The 20,695-nt window shown below is 53.4% G+C and overlaps 1 protein-coding gene across 1 annotated transcript; it reads right to left on the bottom strand.

Annotated features, from left to right (window-relative positions):
* Window positions 1-1,552: 1,552 nt before the first annotated feature.
* Lair1 (leukocyte associated immunoglobulin like receptor 1) lies at window positions 1,553-8,072 on the bottom strand. Its single transcript, XM_046430836.2, has 8 exons — window positions 7,917-8,072; window positions 7,483-7,518; window positions 5,971-6,300; window positions 3,811-3,936; window positions 3,672-3,714; window positions 3,554-3,591; window positions 3,317-3,369; window positions 1,553-2,831 (listed from the first exon to the last, which is right to left on the bottom strand). Exons 1-8 carry the CDS (start codon window positions 7,948-7,950, stop codon window positions 2,697-2,699), a joined length of 795 nt encoding a protein of 264 aa, XP_046286792.1. The 5' UTR covers window positions 7,951-8,072; the 3' UTR covers window positions 1,553-2,696.
* Window positions 8,073-20,695: the final 12,623 nt, after the last annotated feature.

Below are 20,695 nucleotides of genomic sequence, written 5' to 3'. Positions count from 1 at the left end.
GTGTGTGTTCCAAGGTCGTGATGCAACTTGGCTCAGCAGGAGAAATACAACGTCTCTGGTCCGTCTCATAAGCTGCCTCCTCCATCACTGCCCTCTCGGCTCCCCCCAGGTTAAAATGTCATGATAGCCACTCTCTCCAGGTGAAGTCCATCTCTGCACCCCCTCCCCATCTCCTTCCTGGGTGGTGTCCTGCTGGAGGGAGCAGGTGGCCCAGGTGGTGTTGGGTCCTCCCGCTGGTCCTCTGGTCAGACTGACTGAGGTCTCACTTGCTTGCCAGGTGGAGGGGGCCACCTAAGTCTGTGGGCAAAGTTCGGGGCTCCCTCCCCTCCCTGCTCCCTTGAACCTGGCGACACTTCTTGTGAACTAAGCGTCCACTTTGTCCAAGGGTCCTGGACCTCCGTGAGCATCTGCTCCTGCCCCAACTGGTCAGGTGCCATCTCTCTTTGATGGGCCAGCAGGGGATCCCTGGCTTGGGCCCCAGACAGGGTTCTCAGAACTGGGAGGGGGGTCCCTAGTCAAGGGGGTCCTTCCCTCCCCTGGCCACTCAGCTGGCCTGACCCTGGGTGTGCTAGCTAGTGCTGCCTCCTGCAGCGGTGGCCTGGAGCCTGGAGATTGCTCTCTTGCCTCTCGCCCCTGGACCTGTGTCCTGCAGGTCCGAGGATCAGGGAGGAAGGCCAGTCCTGTCCCTGCTGTTCTGTCCTCTCCCTGGCCCTCCTCCTCCCACTGCCCCTCAGGAAAGAAAATGTGGTGTCCTGTTTAGCTCCTGTCCCGCTTTCCAGAGGCCACGGTGGCGCTCTGGGGGTCGCAGGGCCTGGTGTGCACCTGTGCCCAGGGAGTGGCGGAAAATAGAAGGACCCCCCCCGCCGCCCCGCAATGCCAGGGTCCATCCTCTGCTAAGAGCCTCCAGCCACCTGTCCAGCTCTGCGCCAGCAGGATTCTTGGAGAAACGCCAGGATGAAGTTGAAAATACCCGGGACAGACACGGAGAGGAGCTGGACCCATCCAACAGAAAATCGCTCTCGCTGTCGCAGCAGGGAACCAGATACGGGGCGGGGGCAGCAGGCAGATCCCCGCAGAAAGCCAACCGCAGGGAGCGGAAAATGAAAGAGCAGACCAAGGAGGGTCATCGGAGGTGGACACCAGGCTCGGAGCCGGGACAAGGACCCCGTCGGTCCAGCTCGTGACACACCGAGACTGCCCATGCGCGGTCCCTAGGTCCCAGCAAAGCAGAGAACGCGGCGCTGTGGACGGTGGGACAAGGGCGTGCCCTGATGTTGGCGTCGAACCCAGATGGCCATCAGCCCTGGAAGAGCCAGCTGAATTTTGTTCTCTTTTTAAATATTCTCTTTTCTGTACCAGCACGCGCAGGGACACACACACACACACACACACACACACACACACACACACGGTTTAAATCTCGCCCTATAACAGGTTTGCAGGATCCTGTTATTTTATTCTTTTCTTTGACGATTGTATACATATGTCTGATATCCCGTGAAGGGCTCATAATTTTAAGACGTGCACACGCACACAAAAAGTTCTCTGTTCCTTTGGGATTCTTCTTTTTATTTATTTGTTTGTTGATTGATTGGTTTTTGAGACAGACACACATATTAATCAAGATGAGGCACTCCCGCCCCCTAGTGGTCCACAGGGTAATTGTTCTATTTTAATCTGAAACAGGAGACACCTCACCCATCCCACGGGTACGGGGGTTTTCCTGGGGTGTGAGAGTGGGTGTGTGCAATGTGCCTGTGTGTGCACGGAAGCGTGGGCCGTGTTGCGAAGGCATGTGTTAGGTGTGCCTGAATGTGCATGAGTGTGGTGGGGGTGGGTGGGGCAGCCTTTGCCCTCTGCACCTCCCTTTAGACCCCCTCCCTTCTCCACCCCGACCCTCATGCTCCATCAGGAAACACTGACCGGCTTCCAGTCTTCAGATGAGCAAGTCCCGGGATCTAACGTGCAGCGTGCAGGTGCAGCTGTGCTGAGGGTTTGATTCTGGAAATCTACAGGGCGCATGCCTGGGTCAGGTCCTCATGGCGCACACCCCGAATATATGCAGCCTTGCTCAATTCGATATGTTCTGCAGAAAACAGGAAGCACTGACAGCCCTTGTAGCCCCCACTCTGCTCTGAACAGCTGAGACCGCAGCACTGGGTCCACATGAACCTCTCTGGCCTGACCACCGGGGCTGGGATGTTCTGTTTTAAAGATGTCCATTGATGTACCAAGTGAGGTCTGGCCCAGAGATCCAGCTCAGCTCTCGGCAGCCTGAGTGCAGCCCAGTCTCAGTCAAGTCAGCACTGGAACCCAGGGAGGCCGTTAGGGACCACTGAGCATCATCAGTATGCAGTCTCTGAAGTAGGTGGGGATCCCAGGAGTGGCCTTTGCTGGTTCTCTGGAAGCAGCCTTAGGATGAGACCTTGGTTTCTGGTCTCTGGAAACAGCCAGGGACTGAGGCTGGGTCTCTGGAAGTAGCTGTGACACAGCCTCTCTGACAGCTGGTCAGCTGTGGCAGGGGCCACCTGGTGGATGAATCTCCCAGATGCTGCTCAGAGACCTCCAGGCCCCAGCTGCTGTCCCCAGCAGAGATGACTGGCTGACTTTGAGACCTGGTGAGTCCAAGAGAAGTCCTCCCAATGGCTGCTTCAGGCTTTTGGAAGAGTGACTTGGAGTGTCCTCAGGCCCAGGAGTCAGTGTCTGGCAAGGGTCGCGTATGTGCTGGGCTCTGTGGTCAGTGGGGACCCAGCTCGGGCTGCCCTCTCTGTGAGGGCTCCGTGGTCCAGCTGAGCATATGTCACCTCCTGGGGATCTCTTGCAGCAGGGGCCTGAGGGAGAGGGACCCTGGATGAGGGTGGGAGCTGTGGGGTGGGGGACTATGGCAGCCACTTCTCAGGGCCCCACCTCCTGGATCACATCATCTTGCAGTCCCTGCACACAGGGTACCAGGGCTGATCTGTGGGACCACCAGAAGTGGCAGAAGTGGTGGCAGGTCACTCCAGTGAGGCCACAGAAGACAGTGTGTCCTCTGCCCATCCCAGTCCTGGTTTCCCTCTGGGTAATCCAGCTGCTGTGGGGTGTGCCACCTTGGATGTGGGGTACACCACCTTGGACGTGAGTCCTCCTGCCCAGGCAGGCCTGCAGATTCCTGCAACCTAGTGGACACCTCTACTGCAGCGTCATGAAAGACCTGAGCCAGAACCAGCCAGTTCAGCTGCTCCCAACGTCCTGACCCAAGAAATGGGGACAGTGTTGCTGGGCTGCTAATCTGGGGACTTCCTTATGCAGCGGGAGATGACCCAGGCAGACTTACAGGGTTTCCGGTCTCCCTGTCCTTCTCAGGGAGTCTATCAGCCGTGGCCAAGTCTGGAGGGAAGAAGACACGTGGTCAGTTCTCTGCGGTGGACAGAAGGTCAGCTTGATCAGATCTCATTCTGTACCCACCTGGAACCTCCCAGAAAGGCCCTAAACCTGCTCCTCCCCTGCTGCCTCCTGACCCCTTGAGCCCCCACTTCCCTCTCCAGGCCTGTCCCTCCTCTCAGGCCTTTACCTGGTGACCTCTCCAGGCTGTCCACAGCCAGGCCCAGCCTGTGGGAAGGAACAAATCAGCACTAGGGCAGCCAGAGGCTGAGGACTGGGCAGGGCGGGGTCATTCCCAGGGGCCTCACCTCTCCTGTGGCCTCTGCAACTGGCCCTTGCCACCGGGAGGCCCTGAGGACAGTCAGGGTCTGAGTTTAGGAGGGAGGCCTTCTTCCCAGCACCGACAGCCCGCCCAGCCGCCCGCCGGCCCTTCCCGGGAAGTCCTACCCTGCTTCCTCTGACGCTGGCGATGGAGGCAGAAGAGGAACAGGAGGAGGAGACACAGGAGCAAGGCCAGGGGGACCCCGATGAGAAGGTAGAGGTGCTCCGTGGTCAGGAGTAGAGCAGGGGAGGCTGGGGGTGGGACGGGTGTGAGCACCCCGCACAGCCCCCGGTGCTGCTACTGGGCGTGGACGTGAGACCTCCTGGGCACAGCTCTGCTGCCACAGGGAGTCACTCTCACCCGACCCAGGGGGGCCCAGGGGACGCTCTCTGTGCCCAGGGACAAACTGGGCACTGGCAGAGCTGGAATCTGACCACCACCAAAGCCAGTCTTTCCCCTTCCTCAGGGCACACCCAGGCTCATGCGGGATGTCACTCTCCAGGGTTGTTACCGTCCTCTGAAGCCACCTGTGCTGCTCCTGGGGAGGAGGGGTCTGGAGGAGGGGGGTCAGAGGCCAGAGCTGGGCCCAGCCAGCAGAGTCCTCCCCACCCACTCTGCCGCCTGCAGGACCCTGGGCCTCTCCCTCCAGACTAGCCCTGCCCAGAGGGGCTTCCCCACATCTGTGCTGCCCAATGCAGTGGGCACCAGCGGCTGTGGATGCTCAGATTGAACCAGAGGTAGAGGAAGGAGAGGTTGGTCCTCCCTGTATTGGCCGCACTTCCAGGGCTCAGGAAGTGGAGATGTGGTGGGGAAGGGTCTGCAGGCTGCTGTTCCCCCGGAAGGTCCTGCCACAGCACACAGAGGAGGCTGGACCATCTGAGCCCCGGGGAGTGGGCGCAGCTTCACCCCCACCACGCAGCACCTGGCAGAGCCGGGAGACACCTGGGAGGGTTTGCAGGCCTCAGGACTTCATCCCTGTCACCTGGCACGGGCTGTGCCTCCTCCCCAGGGCACCTTCCCCGGGGGACTTCCCTAACCCTTCAGCCACAGCCACCAAGAACTTACCCTTCTCTCAGGTCAGGGTTTGGAAGGTGGGTCCTGGTGGCTCCAGGTAGGGTGTAGCTGGGGACCCTGGGCCTGGGGTGTGGCCCCGGGACTGGTTCTGCCCCAGCCCCTTCAGAGCCTTGTGCCTTTGACAGAGGGACTTAGCTCTCTGGTCTCAGCAATGGGGGAGGCGCTGCAGGGTCGGCCTGCCCCGGCCTCACGGGTTGCTGGGGCATTAGATGCTTCAGCAGAGCCTGGCCTAGAGTCCCGCGTATCAGGGACATCCCGGTGCCTGAGGATGTGCCCCTCACTCTGGCCTTCCCAGAGCTCCACTCCAAAGCCAGGGCTAGGGCTGGGCCCTAGGCTGGACCCAGCTCAGAGGCCTAGTGCCCCTCCCACTGTGAGTCCCCTGCAGAGGAGCAGGGCTCTGTGAGGGGACCTGTGGGCTGCAGGCTTCTGAAAAGGGGGCAGGTTAGATCAAGGAGCTTACTGGGGGCCCTTTAGAGCCTATCCCACCAGCCTGCCCACTTCACCCTGAGCATTCAAGTAGAGGACACAACTGGCCATTGCTCAGCCCCAGACAATGTCCTGAGACTCCTGAGGAGCAGATCAGGGGCCAGGAAGGACAGGAGAGCCCCAACATAACCCACGCTGTTGGGGCAGGTCTCTCTCGGCCTCTCCCACCACCTTCCCCTGCTGGACCTCACAGAATCAGCACCGGGCAGCTCTTCGGAGCCTGAGGAGACACTGAGGCAGGCCAACACTGCACTGGACCTGACTCCAGGACATCTTAGGGCAAGCACACACAGGGCATGGACCATCACATCCCAAAGCTTCCCCACTGCACCATCCAGCCCTGGTCAGGGTTATCCCTGGCCCAGGTGACCTGCCCAGTAGCAGGGGATCACACCAGAGGGGCACCCACAGCCACCCAGGCTCTGGCCCCGTGGGAAGGACAGTGAACACACCATCTGAGTGAAGAGACACTGTTCTGGAAGGGGTCTGCCCCCAGCCATCTCTGGGGACCCCTCTCCACCCAGCAGAAGGGCCAGCTCCATGCCCACCCCATGCTGGGGCTGTGTCCAGTTCACACAAAGTGGCCCATGAGACCAGGGTTCCAGGGACCTCAGGGTATGAGGGCTGAGGGGACACTGTGCAGAGGGAGGGGCCTGGGGTCAGGTGGGGCAGGAGGCTTTGGACAGGATGGCAGCTGGGACAGGGTCCAGGACCTGGGGACCAACCTGATGGCTGAGCTGGGCCTGGGGTGGTGACCTGGGTGACGTCCTCCCTGCTCAGCACCAGCCTCAAGTCTTCACTGAGCTCAGACCACGTGGACTTTAGGTAGCGGCAGCGATAACGCCCAGCAGTGTCCTCACTCATGGAGGGGAACAGGAACCTGGCCTCTCGCTCAGAAGGCCACGTGGCCCTCTTATCCCAGATCTGGGAGCTTCCCTCCTTCTCCAGGCGAGAGTCCTCAAACCCAGCAGGGGCTCGGCACACGATGGTCACGGGCCTCCCCCAGGGGATCATAGAGCCTGGCTCAGCAGAGATGGAGGGTCTGGGCAGGGCCCCTGGGAGGAAGCAGACAACGGCTCAGCGTCCACTGGGAGGAGTGGCTGTGCCACAGATTGAATTCAGGTGCACAGCCCAAGGTTCTTGGCCAGCAGTTGTGCACCACACACCGCTACCAGCCACAGTCCCCACGCAGGCCAGTGGCTTTCTTCCAAGAGGCCCCCTGGACTCCCTCCACCTCTGGCTGCAGTGTCGTGAGTGACAGGCACCTGGGCATCCTGGGCAGAGTGGCTGTGCCACAAATTAAATTTAGGTGCACAACCCAAGGTTGAGTCTGTGCCCACCCCTCCCTGCCCTGGGCCAGGTCCAGGGGCCTCTGCTGAGCCTCTGCCTCGGGGTGTCCTCTACACTGTCCCCTCCTTCTCAGCCTGTTAGCACTTGCTGGCTGGTCACCTGCTGCACAGCTGGCCTCCTGCTCAGACCCCTCTGCCCACTGGAATGTCCCACCCTTGGGCCAACACAGTCCATCTCCTCCCCTCATCTCCCTCAGTCCTGGTCCCTGTCTGTCCACTCAGAGCCCCTCTGTGTGCTGACAGCTCAGGAGCAGGAGAGGCACAGACACAGCCTCCTGAGGAGGGAGGACGGGCAGGTGGAGACCCTGTCCAGTTGTGACCCTGCACAAGTGTCCCTGGGCACATCAGGGCACAGAGGAGGTGGCTGTCTCTCCCTGGGACATGGGGCACCTGGCTGAGACCTAGGACAGGTTTCGGGCCCCTGCCCCACCCACAGGGCCCAGGGTGGGAGAAGCCCAGGTGCCTGTCACTCAGGACACTGCAGCCAGAGGTGGAGGGAGTCCAGGGGCCTCTTGGAGGACAGCCACTGGCCTGCGTGGGGACTGTGGCTGGTAACAGTGTGTGGTGCACAACTGCTGAGGGGCAGGAATGGACGCTCTCCACCAACACGGGTAAGTGGGAGAGGCCAGGCCTGCTGACCCCACCTACCCACTCCCAGGTGGGCCATCAGAGCATCCTGCCACGTCCCCAGACACGCAGCCACCATGTCAGGGGAGAGCACTGTGCTCAGCCCAGGAAACCACAGGAGACAGGCAGAGACACAGGGACCTGGCTGAGGGCCACACTGGGGTTGCCCACGCGTGGGACACTGTTAAGGTCCCCAGGCTCCTGGATCCACATGCCCCTGTCCACAGCTGCCCTGTGAGGAGGACTGGGACCTGCACTCACCCTCCTGTGCATGGATCTCCTGGCCCAGGCAGAGCCCTGGAAGAGAAGCCCAGTGAGAAGAGCGCCCCGGTTCCCCCAGAGCTGGGCCAGCAGGGCCTGGTGGAGCCTGGGCACTCAGCCTCCCTGCTTCCCAGGCCACCTGCTCCCCAGGGTCAGGGTGGCCTTCTTCCTGCTCTGGGGTGGCTGCGAGACCTCCAGGTCCCCTTCCAAGAGTCTCTCTGCTGCCCAGACCTTCCCAAGGCTGGGCCTGTCCCCAACCCAGGTGTCTGTCTCTAGGACCCAGTGCTCCCTGGTCACACTGAGCCTGGGCAGAAGTGAGGGCAGCCCCGGGGGAGGGCACAGAGTCTGCTGGGTTTGCTGGCTCAGGCCTGTGCAGGGAAGGGACCTGTTCCTGTCCTGTCACCTCCACCCAGTCCCCACCGTCCAGGACTCACCAAGGGCCAGGAGGACAATGGAGCAGGGGGCCATGGCTCAGGTCCTGCAGCCTCCCTGTCTGGAGCTGGGGCCCCACAGAGGACACAGGGGACAGGATGTGCTGGCTGGGCCCCTCTGGGGTGTCTACATCATGCCCCACAGAAAGAGGAAGAGGTCGCTGCCTCCTTTCCTCTTCCCACAGTGACAGAGGGAGGCCTCGGCTGCCTGGGACATTTCTGACCTGTGCTCAGATGTGCTGAGTGTCCCCTGACCTGTGGCCTCACTGTAAATCTAGGGGACAGGCAGAACGCAGGCCCTGCTACAGACTGAGTGGGTCCCACCAGCTCCACAAAGAGCCACTGTCTGTCCTGGGAAGGACGTTAGATCCCGAAAGCTGGATGTCCTCCTGTTCAGTGTGGGAAGCGCACTCCTGCTGAGCCTCTAAGGGAGCACTGGCCAAAGTCCAAACAGGACATTGACACTTTGAGGGTGTCCCAATGTAGATAAAGACTAGACCAAGGAGGAGCAGGCCAGAGTGGAAGGGATGGTCCCCAAGTGCCCTGAGCACAGCCCTGGTCTCACCTTGAAGGTGTCCTAGTGTAGGTAAGGTTTTTTAAAAAGGACGAGTGTTGACAGAGACGTAGGAGAATCGGGTCCCTTGTACACTCTGGTATGACTGAAAAATATGCAATTGCCATGGAAACTATGGAAATTCCTCAGAAAAATTAAAGCTAGCACTGCCATGTGACCCAGCAATCCTGCTGAAGGACATGAGATGGGCCGGTGGAGGAGACGTCTGCAGTGCCGAGTTGCTGGCACGTACCACCACACCCGGGTCCCCACCTCATATCCTAAAGCAAATTCCTTACCTGGGAATAGTTTTAGATTTGCAAAGAAGCAGAGAGTCCCCGCATGCCCCTCATCCAGTCCCCACAAAGTTCCCATCTCATAGAACCACAGTGCGTCCGTCAAAACCAAGAAATGCAATTGTTCCAATAACACGGGCCAGTCACTTCCCCATTAGCTCTCATAAATACGAACCTGGACACCCCTTTCCTCAGAAGCCACGCAGCCAACATGCGTCAGTTGCTAGTTACACCTTCGGTGTCTGAAATTCAGGAGTGAGTGGCTGGGGGTGGTGGCACACGCCTGTGATCCCAGGGACTCAGGAGGCGGAGACAGGCTGATCATGAGTTCAGAGCCAGCCTTGGCAACTTAGTGAGACCCTAAGAAACTTAGCAAGACCCTGTCTCTAAATAAAACACAGAAAGGGCTGGGGACATGGCTCCGTGGTTAAGCACAAAAAAAAATCAGGAGTGAACATAAAGGTACAGACGCTGCCCTCAAGGAGTTCCTGATCCAGCGAGGGAGATGGAATCAACAGCCAGTCTCAAGTGATTTAACCCCCGCCGGGGGGTCAGAATTAGGGGGAGTTAGGGGAACACTGGCCAAGGCAATGGGTTAACCCTCAGACCCCAGGTGCCGCAGTCTGGCTGGGCACAAATCACGAGCCACTGAAGCAGGAACAAACTTTATTTTTAAACTGCAGGAAAACACTTCACACAGCTCCCGGGGAATCCTCCCGAACGCCACGAGGCTTGTCCAGGAACCCCCAGCCGGAAATATCTCTCCCGGAAATCCCTCCTCCTGCACTTCCCCAACCAATGGGAACTCTCGGGGAATCCCCAGAAATCCCCACGAGAACTCCAAAATAGTGCGAGAACTCAAAAGTTGCGGCAGAGGCGGATAGTAATGCCTCGCCTGTCAATCAATACTGTTGGCAAAATGCCAGGGGCCATACAGACTTGGCCATGGCTCTCAGCATCTCCCCCTTTTTGTTTAACTAAACAACTAGCAATGTGGCTTAGGGACCGTGCCTGTTAGGCAGTTCAATTCAACATATGGTCCTTACCCGTCATCGGATGAACTGACCTCTAGGCGTCAGCCTCCTGTCTTAGGTTGGTACCACTGCAATTGGATCATACCCGTCACTGACTACCGGTCCAGCATACAGCCATACTTGTGGATAGGCCTTTGCACCAGTGGGGGGGTGAGGTTCTTTGCCTCACCTCTGTTGGCCCCCAAATTTTAGACCATCACTAGTAGAAGGGAGGAGGATGCAAAATGCCACGACACTAAGCCAATTGAGGGCTCCTTTGAAAAATTGTACCACCGGTGACACCATCAGCAAAAATACTCCAGCACTAGCACAATTGGCTGTACCAACAGATAGTTCACAATGCATACAAGTGATACATAGTCCAGGCAAGGTCTGCAAGCAATTCAAAGCAGAGGAATCTGTCAATATGTCCATTTCCTCCCAAAGTAAATCGACTCCTTAATTGAGCATTACTTGTTGAGTTATTATTCATTGATGCATCAGTTTTTACAGTTTGTTGTGATAGCTATCGAAGAAGCTGTAGTTTGGTTTTATCTTTGTCTTCACTGGCACTGGGATGAAGATAGGAATTCTGGCAATGATGCTAAGAAAAAAAATTATGTAACATTCCAACAGGCACTAAGAAAACAATTTTTTGAACAATTTACATTATCCTGAACAGAATTATTAAATATAATGAGAAGGAAAGGTGAAAGTAAACAAACAGATCTGTTAACCTCCTTATTTGTTCACATATTAAAACAATTTTCAACAGCTGTTTACCCAATCTAAATTAAACCATTAAAATCACGTGAATAAAAAAATTCGGATCCATTTATTCATGAGCACTCCTCATATATGATATATGGACATACGCACACGCAGACATACAACACAAAACAGAAGTGTGCACACATAACATACAACACATAAGACAATAGTAAAGGCCTTGTAGCTTTACCTAGGTGAAATCTCCATTGCAATGCTTAAAAACTCCACAGTCAAAAAATAAAACTGATCAGAAAAACATTAACCTAGGTCTGTATGAGCTCAAAAATAAAATAGAACTTTATGATGTGGGAAAAGGCAAATAATAAAATAAATATTGAAAAAAAGCATCCTGGTTAATCATTGTCGCAGATGTAAGAATAGCCAAACTGGAGTTCTGGATATCAGCTGTTATGGATTTGAGTCAAATCATCTTCCTTTTGGCCTGTAGAAATTGTTTTAGTTAATCTCTCTGGAATCCAAATCGGCTGCTGTTCTCCCTGTGGAAAAACACAAACAGAACCCCGACTCCAGACAATCACTGGGTCAGGACCTTTCCATTGTCCTGTTAGAATATCCTTCCAAAGTACCTTAGGCTTATGTACATTTTTCGGACACATATGCCTTTCCGCAGCACTAAGCCCTGAGGAATCCAAATTTAAAAAGTTTAGAGTAAAAAGGGTTATTTTAAGTTTATCTTTGGGTGACATATACCCCTTTCCAATTCCCTCTTTTTGCTTTAGTAAGTACATTTTAATAGTTTGATGAGCTCTTTCAACTATGCCTTGTCCCTGTGGATTGTATGGAATTCCTGTTATATGAGTAATGCCAAATGATGAGCAAAATTGTTTAAAAGAGGTAGAAGTATAACCAGGACCATTATCTGTTTTTAACTGTTTTGGAACGCCCACAGTGGCAAAATTTTGTAAGCAATGAGCTATAACATCTTTAGTTTTTTCTCCAGAATGAAGGGAGCCCATCAAAAATCCAGAAGAAGTATCAACTGTAACATGCAAATATTTTAATTTTCCAAATTGTGGCAAGTGTGTGACGTCCATCTGCCAAATATGGTTAGGTATCAGTCCTCTAGGATTGACTCCAAGATTAACTTGTGGTAAAAAGGTCACACAATTTTGACATTGTTTTATTATTTGTCTAGCTTGTTCCTTAGTTATTTTAAAACACTTTTGTAAAGTATTAGCATTGACATGGAACCTTTTATGAAAATGTGTAGCTTCTTCTAGTGTAGATAAAATATGTATGTCATGTGTAGTTTTATCTGCTAAATCGTTGCCCAAACTAAGGGCTCCAGGCAATCCTGTATGTGCTCTGATATGTCCTATAAAGAATGGATCTTTTCTGTCCCAGATTAGACTTTGTATAGCAGAAAACAAAGAGAAAACAGTAGAGGAAGGGGAAATCCTGCCAGCATCTTCAAGGGATACTATAGCATTAACTACATACTGACTATCAGAGAATAAATTAAATACAGAATCTTTAAACATCACAAAAGCTTGTAAAACTGCATTAAGCTCTACCTTTTGAGCTGATTGTTTGGGTACTAAAAATGTAAAAGTTTGATCAGGGGTAACTACTGCTGCTGTACCATTATTTGACCCATCAGTGAATACATTTGGAGCATTCATGATAGGGGTTTTTCTTGTCATTTTTGGAAAAATTACAGGATGCAATGACCAAAAAGACAATAAAGGATTAGATGGTAAGTGGTTATCAAATGAAATATTAGATTTGCACATGATTATTGCCCAAGTATTTAACTCATTAGCTAACTCATCAATTTGATCCATAGTATATGGAGTAATAATTTTATTGGGAGAAATTCCAAACACTCCCTTTGCTGCTTTTATTCCTTTGAGTATTAATTGTCCTACAGCCTCAGGATACCTAGTAAGAATAGTGTTAGGAGAATAAGATAAATGTATCCATAATAATGGACCTTCTTGCCAAAATACTCCTGTAGGAATATTTTTTGTTGGTAGTACAATAAATAATAAAGGCAAACTTATATCAATTCTATCCAAATGCATATTTTCCATATACGTTTCAATAATTTTTAATGCCTTTCTTGCTTCAGGCGTTAACATGCGGGGTGAATTTGGATCTGATGGACCTTTTAGGATATCAAATAAAGGTCCCAACTCTCCTGTTGGTATGCCTAGATAAGGCCTTATCCAATTTATGTCTCCTAATAACTTTTGAAAGTCATTAAGTGATTTGAGTTGATCTACTCGTATTTGAATTTTTGGTGGACGGACCATGGTTGAGGATAATAGAACTCCTAAATAATTAATTGGAAAATTTAACTGTACTTTATCTATTGCTATCTCTAGATTATAATATTTTATAAGTTTGTAAGTGTGGCATAACATTCTAGAAATGTGTTTTTATCTTTGTGTGCTAACAATACATCATCCATATAGTGAAATATTTGTAGTTTAGGATTTTGATTTCTAAGTGGCTGGATTGCTTTGTTAACATAAATTTGACACATAGTTGGGCTGTTAGCCATCCCTTGAGGGAGTACTTTCCATTCATATCTCTGATCAGGACCTTCATGATTCAGTGCAGGGATAGTAAAGGCAAAATGTGGACTATCCTCAGGATGAATTGGAATTGAAAAAAAAACAATCTTTAATATCTATAGCTAAAACGTACCAGGTTTTTGGCAAAGCAGACAATTGAGGAATCCCCGATTGAGCAGGTCCCATAATAACCATCTCATTATTAATGGCTCTTAAATCTTGCAATAATCTCCATTTACCAGATTTCTTTTTAATGACAAAAATGGGAGTATTGTAAGGAGATATGGAAGGTTGTATATGTCCCTCAGCTAATTGTTGTTTGACCAGGTCATGGGCTGCTTGTATCTTTTCTTTAGTCAGGGGCCACTGAGGAACCCATACTGGTCTATCTGATTTCCAAGTAATTTTTATCGCCTCAGTGACCCCTTCTGAAAACCCAGTCCATGTCTATTTATTCCCTGATCTATTTGAATTGGTGCTGCTATGCTTTGTTCTCCTAATCTTTTTTCTTTCCTGAAACCTTGTCTAGCCCTAATAGTGGGCGCATTTGGATTGATGTTATTTGTTAATGTCAAACCTAATTGATCTAGGACATCTCGTCCCCATAAATTTATAGGAAGATGATCCAATACATATGGCTGTATAGTTCCTTCACATCCTTCAGGATCCTTCCAATCTAATACCATTGCACTTCTATGGGGATTAGTCGCCACTCCTAGGCCTCGAAGCGTTTGAGTGGCTTGTTGTAATGGCCAATGTTTTGGCCATTCTTGACGAGATATGATGCTAAGGTCTGCACCTGTATCCAGTAGCCCATTAAATTCATGTCCTTGAATATTTAGTTTTAGGATGGGGCGAGAATCTAAATTTAAAGACAGCATAGCCCAATCTACACCTGTGGAGCCTAATCCCCTGGAACCTCTTTCTATAGTACGACTGGAAAATTTATCATGTAGGCTGGGTATTATTAATAACTGTGCTATTCTATCTCCTGGTGAAATTACTGATATACCCTTTGGAGAACTAGCTATAATTTTTATTTCACCTTCATAATCGGGATCAATTACCCCGGGACTTATCATAAGTCCTTTTAGCGTAGAAGAACTGCGTCCTAACAATAAGCCTACTGTTCCTTGGGGAAGAGGTCCTTTTACTCCTGTGGGAATGATTTGAACTCCCATCTCTGGAGTTAGTACTGCTCTGGCGGAGGCGCAGATGTCCAACCCTGCACTCCCTCTGGTTCGTCTGATGAGAGATCTGATGGATAATGTGTCCTGGGCACTACCCTGATGGTGTTGCTGGGTTCCTCCATGGTGTTTCTGGGTTCCTCCAGTGCCCCGTACATTTGTGGTCGTGGGCCCCGGAGCATTGGGCCCCCCTGTCCGTTTTTTGGCAATGGAGCCCGATGCCTTTCTCCACGATATCGTGGGTAAACACTTAGTCCTTGTCTGTTTTTTGATAACGGAATACCCTCTATGGTGGTTTGAGAACGGCATTCATTAGCCCAATGTTTTCCTCTACGGCATCGTGGGCAAATACCCGGTATTCTATTCATTTGATATCTAGCTTTGTTAAACCCTCCTCCTATGGGGCAACTCCTTTTAAAATGTCCTGTTTGATCACAATTATAGCATGTTTTTGGCCTGGCATCTAAAGCCTGTTGTACTGCTGCTAAGACTTGCCCTTGTTCATTAATGTCTCCACATAATTTAATATATGTGTTTAAATCTTCATGTCTCCATGGTCTAATGACCTCTCTGCAACAACGATTTGCTTGGTCATAAGCCAGTTGTTTTATAAATGGCATTGCCTGTTCTGTATCCCCAAAAATTCTGGAAGCTGCTTGAATAAGCCTATCTACAAATTCAGCGTAAGGTTCATTAGTTCCTTGTATTACCTTAGATAATTGACCTTGTAAACCTCCATGCCCCTGTAAAGTTTTCCATGCCCTAACCGCATCTACAGCAATTTGTGCGTATACGCCAGGATCATATTCAATTTGTTGCCGTTGACCCTCATAAGGTCCTTTTCCTAACAACATATCTAGATTTCTTTGAGGGTAACCGGCTGCTGCATTTCGTCTAGCTGTCTCCCTGCAAAATTCCTCATTGGCAACCTTCCATAACAAATATTGTCCTCCATTTAGCACAGATTTACACATACTAGCCCAATCTGCTGGCGTCATGTCCAAGTTGGTAATGGATTCGACCATGCTTACAGTGAACGGTGCTTGAGGACCATAGGTTGTTACAGCCTCCTTTAACTGCTTCACTGTTTTGAAATCTAAAGCACGGTGAATTCGCTGCCCTCCTGCCTGCTCATGTACAGGGCATGCTAATCTTTGAGGTCCTGTCTCAGGATCCCATCTATCAACTACGGGGTTTGAGGGCCACTCAGCTATCTCCATAGGGGGAGCTGTTGGTTGAATCACGCCCTCTGGTGATAGAACGGATTTAGTAGCAGCCTCCTGTTGTAGCTTTTTCCCTAATAGCTGTTTCTCCTCTAAGCTTTCTTCCTTTAAATTTTCTTCCTCTGTCTGACTAGCTTGAGAGACCTTCTCTTTTGCTTGATCTAAAATGTCTTTCTCCATGGTCTGAACCTCTAACAATTTACTTAACACTCTTTCAGTTTGTTTTCTACTAATTTCTGATCTGTTATAAAGATAACGCAACCCAATAAGATAACACAAAACAAAACCGAAACAGAATGAAACAAAAACGGAACAAAAAATCGTTGTATCAATTTTCCTATTTTCTTGACATGTGCATTTGTGGTCTATTTCTATCTCTTCCTCAGGGGCGAACAACTTCAAACCTTGAGCCAACCATTTTTCCCAATCTGCCTGAGAAAATTCTAGGGATAGGCAGCTTGAAACAAACACAAAACAAATCAAAACAAGAACACATTGTTTTTTAAAATGGTCACCCATTCTCTCGCCTTCCCTTAGGGGCAAGCAATTTCACTTACCCCGAAGCTTCAGACGTTCCCTGCACGGGCCGCCAAATGCCGCAGTCTGGCTGGGCACAAATCACGAGCCACTGAAGCAGGAACAAACTTTATTTTTAAACTGAGGAAAACACTTCACACAGCTCCCGGGGAATCCCCCCGAATGCCACGAGGCTTGTCCAGGAACCCCCAGCCGGAAATATCTCTCCCGGAAATCCCTCCTCCTGCACTTCCCCAACCAATGGGAACTCTCGGGGAATCCCCAGAAATCCCCACGAGAACTCCAAAATAGTGCGAGAACTCAAAAGTTGCGGCAGAGGCGGATAGTAATGCCTCGCCTGTCAATCAATACTGTTGGCAAAATGCCAGGGGCCATACAGACTCGGCCGTGGATCTCAGCACCCAGGGGCTGCCCACGAAGGCTCACTGCTCCCGTGGGTGGGTCCCACCATCCTCCTGGATGAAGACGACCTCAGCTTCCAGCCAGAAAGAGAAGAAGAGTGTGGAGGACCTCCGTGCACCTGCTGGCCCGAGGGCCCCCGCATCATCCTTGGTAGTAAAGAGTCAGGTGGTCACCCTTGGATGCAAGGGAAACAGGGAAAGCCATGCCTGGTGGAAGCCACTTCCCGGGAATTCTACAAGACCACGAAAGGGAAACCACGTTGATTTTGGGGGAGAGCAGCAGACCCCTCTGCTTGGTGAAGAGGAATCAGATGTTCGGCAAATGAGCACAGTCCCATGGCCCCCAGCACGGCCCCCCTCCCCGGAGACCCACTCCTGTGCTCAGTGGAATGGCCGCCCGCAGCTGTGGGTGACACGAGAGGGAGGCCCCAGGCGCCCTGCAGAGAGCAGCTCCCGGAAGGCGGCTGCACAGACCACCAGGATGGAGGGAGCAGGGGTGGCCGGCTGTGGCTTCTCCTCCACTTTCCTGAGCTCTGCTTCCTAGGGCCCAGTTGTGCCCGTCTCTGAACATGAGGGGCAGACCTGAGGTCAGGTACCCATCCAGCCCCAAATCACCAGCTCTGCTCTGGGCCCCCCTTGGCCAGGGCACGTCCTGAACTGGCTGTGGCTCTGGATGCGACGGGGAACGTGGACATTGTCCTGGAGTCCAGCACCGTCTCTACCCTTGGGCCCCAGATGTTCTCATTCATCTGGGTGGAACTGGGAGGCCCAGCAGGCTGCAGAACTCTTCCGGTGATGGAGACGCTGAGAAGTTATCTGCATAGGAATTCGAATCTGGAGTCTCGTGAGCTCCAAACACTTGGGAATTACACCCCAGAGTCACCCCCCAAACCAGCCCTGCCTCACCCAATGCCAGTTTTCCTGGTGGGAGTCAGTTAGAGATCAACCTTCATGGTTTAGAGAACGAATTGCCCACCTGTGCTCAGGTGGTGGGGCCCCAGCAGCTCGAGAAGAGATCTCCAGAGGGGAAATGCTCAGAATGCCACTCAAAATCCGTGCTTGATTAAGTCTCTCAGCTCTTGGTTCCAAGCTGGGGCAGGGAGGCCTGGGGCTTGGGTGGATAATGCCCTCCTGTCACTGTCCCTGCTTCTCTGAATTGCCCTGGCCCCGCAGCACGGGACCAAGCAGGACTCGAGTGTAGGGAGAGACCCGCCTTCCCGGTGTCGGGGCCTCCTGGCCTCCCAGCCCCCTGGCCTCCAGCCCACAGGCGTCCTTCTGCCAGCTCACGCCTGGTCAGGGGCCCAGGAAGCAGACATGCTGGCATGGTGCTGCCCCACACCCGCAATGCACACACAGGCTCAGGATGTGGTCAGAGCCCCAGCACAGACGTTTGTGGGTTTCTAGCAAGTGTCTCATAGAAAGGTCCTCCCGAGGTCTGGTTCCTCTTCCCTTGCTTGGGAAAAGGAGAACCATCGTCCTCAGACATCCCCGGCCACACCTGTGTCCAGCCTGGACGCCATCCCTGACCCAACGCCAGGTCTAAATGGGCAGTGTCAGCCACCGGGTCCTGGAGGAGGCTGGCAGCAGGCTGGGAAGTGGGACATGAGCATCACAACACATGGGAACCTTCCACAGGTCACCCCAGGAGGCTGAGCAACGTCCCCTGCCCCACAGGAACCAGCGCTCACTCTTGGGGTGTCCACGGAAGGCCTAGGGGGATGCACAAGTTACGGGGCTCACAGGCCCGTGGGGACCAGCAGCTTCCCAACAGGCCACCTGGGCTGTCAGCGGCCCATCAGGGGCTCACTGTCTCTACAGGTGGGCGCCTGGCAGCTGGGTCCTTCTGGGCGGTGGCCAGGCTGCTGGGATTCCTCCAGCTCTTGGAGCCAATGTGCCCTAGAGTCCTGGAGGGAGGGAGGGAGGGTGGCAGTGGGCATCCTGTGGCATCCATTCCTGCTGCCCATGTTCTGGTGGTGCCAGTCAGCCAGGGGGCAGGGGACAGCAGTGAGGACCTGCAGCAGAGAGACCTGGTGTCACAACCACAGCTGCTGGTGCCAACACAGCCCCAAAGGAAAGGGAACCCCGTGACCCTGGTGAAACGGGAACTCGCCTCGTGGCAGACCGCAGGGAAGGCCACCAGGCAAGCAGAGCCCAGGGTGGGGAGTTGGCCCAGGAGCAGGGCATAGGGCACAGGGCCCAGGGCTGAGGAGGGGAGATGGCTCTGCCATCAGGAAACGATTTCACCTGTTCCAAGAAGGAGAGTCAACACAAGTGAGGCAGTGACGGCTGAGCGGGCCACCTGGGAGGCTGCTGGAGATTTGGGATGCTATCTTTAGGAATGTGGGGAGGGTTTTGAGCATAAGCAGGCATAATCATATTTTTGTCTAAATATATCTGCAGGAACCCTTCGTGGAGACAGACTTGCAGAAGGCAGGAAAGAACAGCAGGCTGGGGGCGTCGCTGAGTGGCCCCGCGCAGGACCCGCACGCGCAGGGCCTGGGTTCACCCCCAGCTCTGCAAGGAAGGAGCAGTGGAGAAGGGGAATAGTGGGAAGGGAGGGGAACAGCAGCTCACACGTTCTGAGCCAGCACTGTGCACCCAGCACTGCTCCGGTCCTCCATGGACAGTTCCCCCAACTCTCACAGCTCCGTGAAGGTGTCTGTGAAGGTGTCATTGTCAGACCCGTTTCTAGATGAGCACACGGAGGCTCTGGGGTGAATGAGTCCGAGTGGCGCTGGGCTTGAACAGAGCTGCATTTCGACCCGGGGCCAACACTCTGTGCCACCTGGACTGCGGCACCATAGCCTTCTTTAGAGGGGGAACACCGGTGTGGACAGAGCGGCTGGGAGGTCCCCGCGTCCAGGAGACAGGGAGGTGCTCGGATGGGTGGGTAGACCCCGGGCGGGGGGACAGGCTCCCGAGGGGTGCAGATGGAATGTTGGCTCTGGGAATCTCTTCACTGGGTTATTTTAGACTTAACTTCTCACTGTAAAAAAGAAAAAAGAATCAAGAAGATGAACCAAAAAATAAAGAACATGTGTTTGCAGCCTTGGGCCAGCCCCAAGGCAGGGGAGTCGAAGGCTCCCGAGGAAGGAGGGGACGTGCCTGGTGGGGACGATGCACACGGAGGGCCTGCAGGGACGTGGCCAGGAGGTCCAGGGCGTGGGACAGGAGGCAGGACCGAGGAGGATGAGAGCCAGAAGCATCCTCCAGAGCGTTATGGCCAGCGTTTCCTGAAACGAAGGAGGCCTGGAGCCCCCTGCCGTGACGGACCTTCTGGTCTCCGCCCACGCTGCGCTCCTCCTGCACTGTCCACATTTCAGCTCAAGACAACTCTACGCTTCCAGTTTTTCAGGCTTAAAGAAAAATAAGGCCAGGTGCAGTGGCCCACACCTGTCCGCCCAGCGGCTCTGGAGGCCGGCAGGAGGATCACAAGTTCAAGGCCAGTCTCAGCAACGTAGCAAGGCCCTAAGCAACTGAGTGAGATGCTGTCTCCAAATAAAAAATAGAAAGGGTTGGGGATGTGGCTCACTGGTAAGGCACCCCTGGGTTCTCTCCCTGGAACAAAACACATATAGACATATATATACACGTGTGTGTGTGTGTGTGTGTGTGTGTGTGTGGATGGATAGGTAAATGGTAATAAAGTGGCAATAGAACACAGTAAACATGCAAGCCGCTGTGGTCACTCTGCTCACGAACACCCAGGGCTTCCCCGTGGGTCCTACTCACGGGGTCAGCACTAGGTCAGTGCTGACTGAGTCCCCCCTTGCCGGCTCTGGAGCAGCCTCCTGTCTCCCTGGGTGGGTGTGCCCAGAATGTGCCCGCCTGCGTCCTCCTTGCGACCTCTGCCTGGGGTGCTCCTGCCCGGGGGTGTGGGGGCTCTCCTCCCGCTGGGTGCTGACCTTCCTGGGCCTCCCGGGCAGAGCTGCTGCCCCCCTCCAGGCTGCACGGCCTTTCCCTGCCCTCGCCCTCCTCCTTCAGGGTCCAGCGCCAACCTTGGTGTGTTTCACTGATTGGAACTCTTTACCGCCTGTTCCCCACAGACTCTACCTGGCCCCTGTGAGGCCACAGGTGTTTTTTCTGAAGTGGTCCCTGCTCGGCTGCTGCGCCTGGACTGGCCCCTGGAGCACAGCCGACGGTCAGTCAGCGTCCCCGAGTGAGCCAGCGCAGACACACATGGCACACAGGAAGCGTGAACCAGGGCGCGGTCACTGAGCACAGGCCCCGGGGCCAGGTTCCCAATCTGAGTCCCAGCTGC

Source organism: Marmota monax, unplaced genomic scaffold (genome assembly GCF_021218885.2).
Source record: "Marmota monax isolate L192 unplaced genomic scaffold, Marmota_monax_Labrador192_F-V1.1 WCK01_AAM20220418_F8-fsc00215, whole genome shotgun sequence".
Taxonomy (NCBI): domain Eukaryota; kingdom Metazoa; phylum Chordata; class Mammalia; order Rodentia; family Sciuridae; genus Marmota; species Marmota monax.
The sequence above is the reverse complement of the archived record's forward strand: the minus strand, read 5'-3'. Positions and strand labels throughout refer to the sequence as shown.

What these genes read in the sequence shown, in the direction of transcription:
- Lair1 (XM_046430836.2), bottom strand. Translation starts at nt 7,950, where the DNA reads ATGGCCCCCTGCTCCATTGTCCTCCTGGCCCTTG. An exon ending in AGGCCCAGCTCAGCCATCAG is followed by an intron (nt 3,937 to 5,970) that starts GTTGGTCCCCAG and finishes TCCCACCCCCAG; the next exon opens with CCTCCCCTGCTCTACTCCTG. An exon ending in TTGCAGAGGCCACAGGAGAG is followed by an intron (nt 3,592 to 3,671) that starts GTGAGGCCCCTG and finishes TCCTTCCCACAG; the next exon opens with GCTGGGCCTGGCTGTGGACA.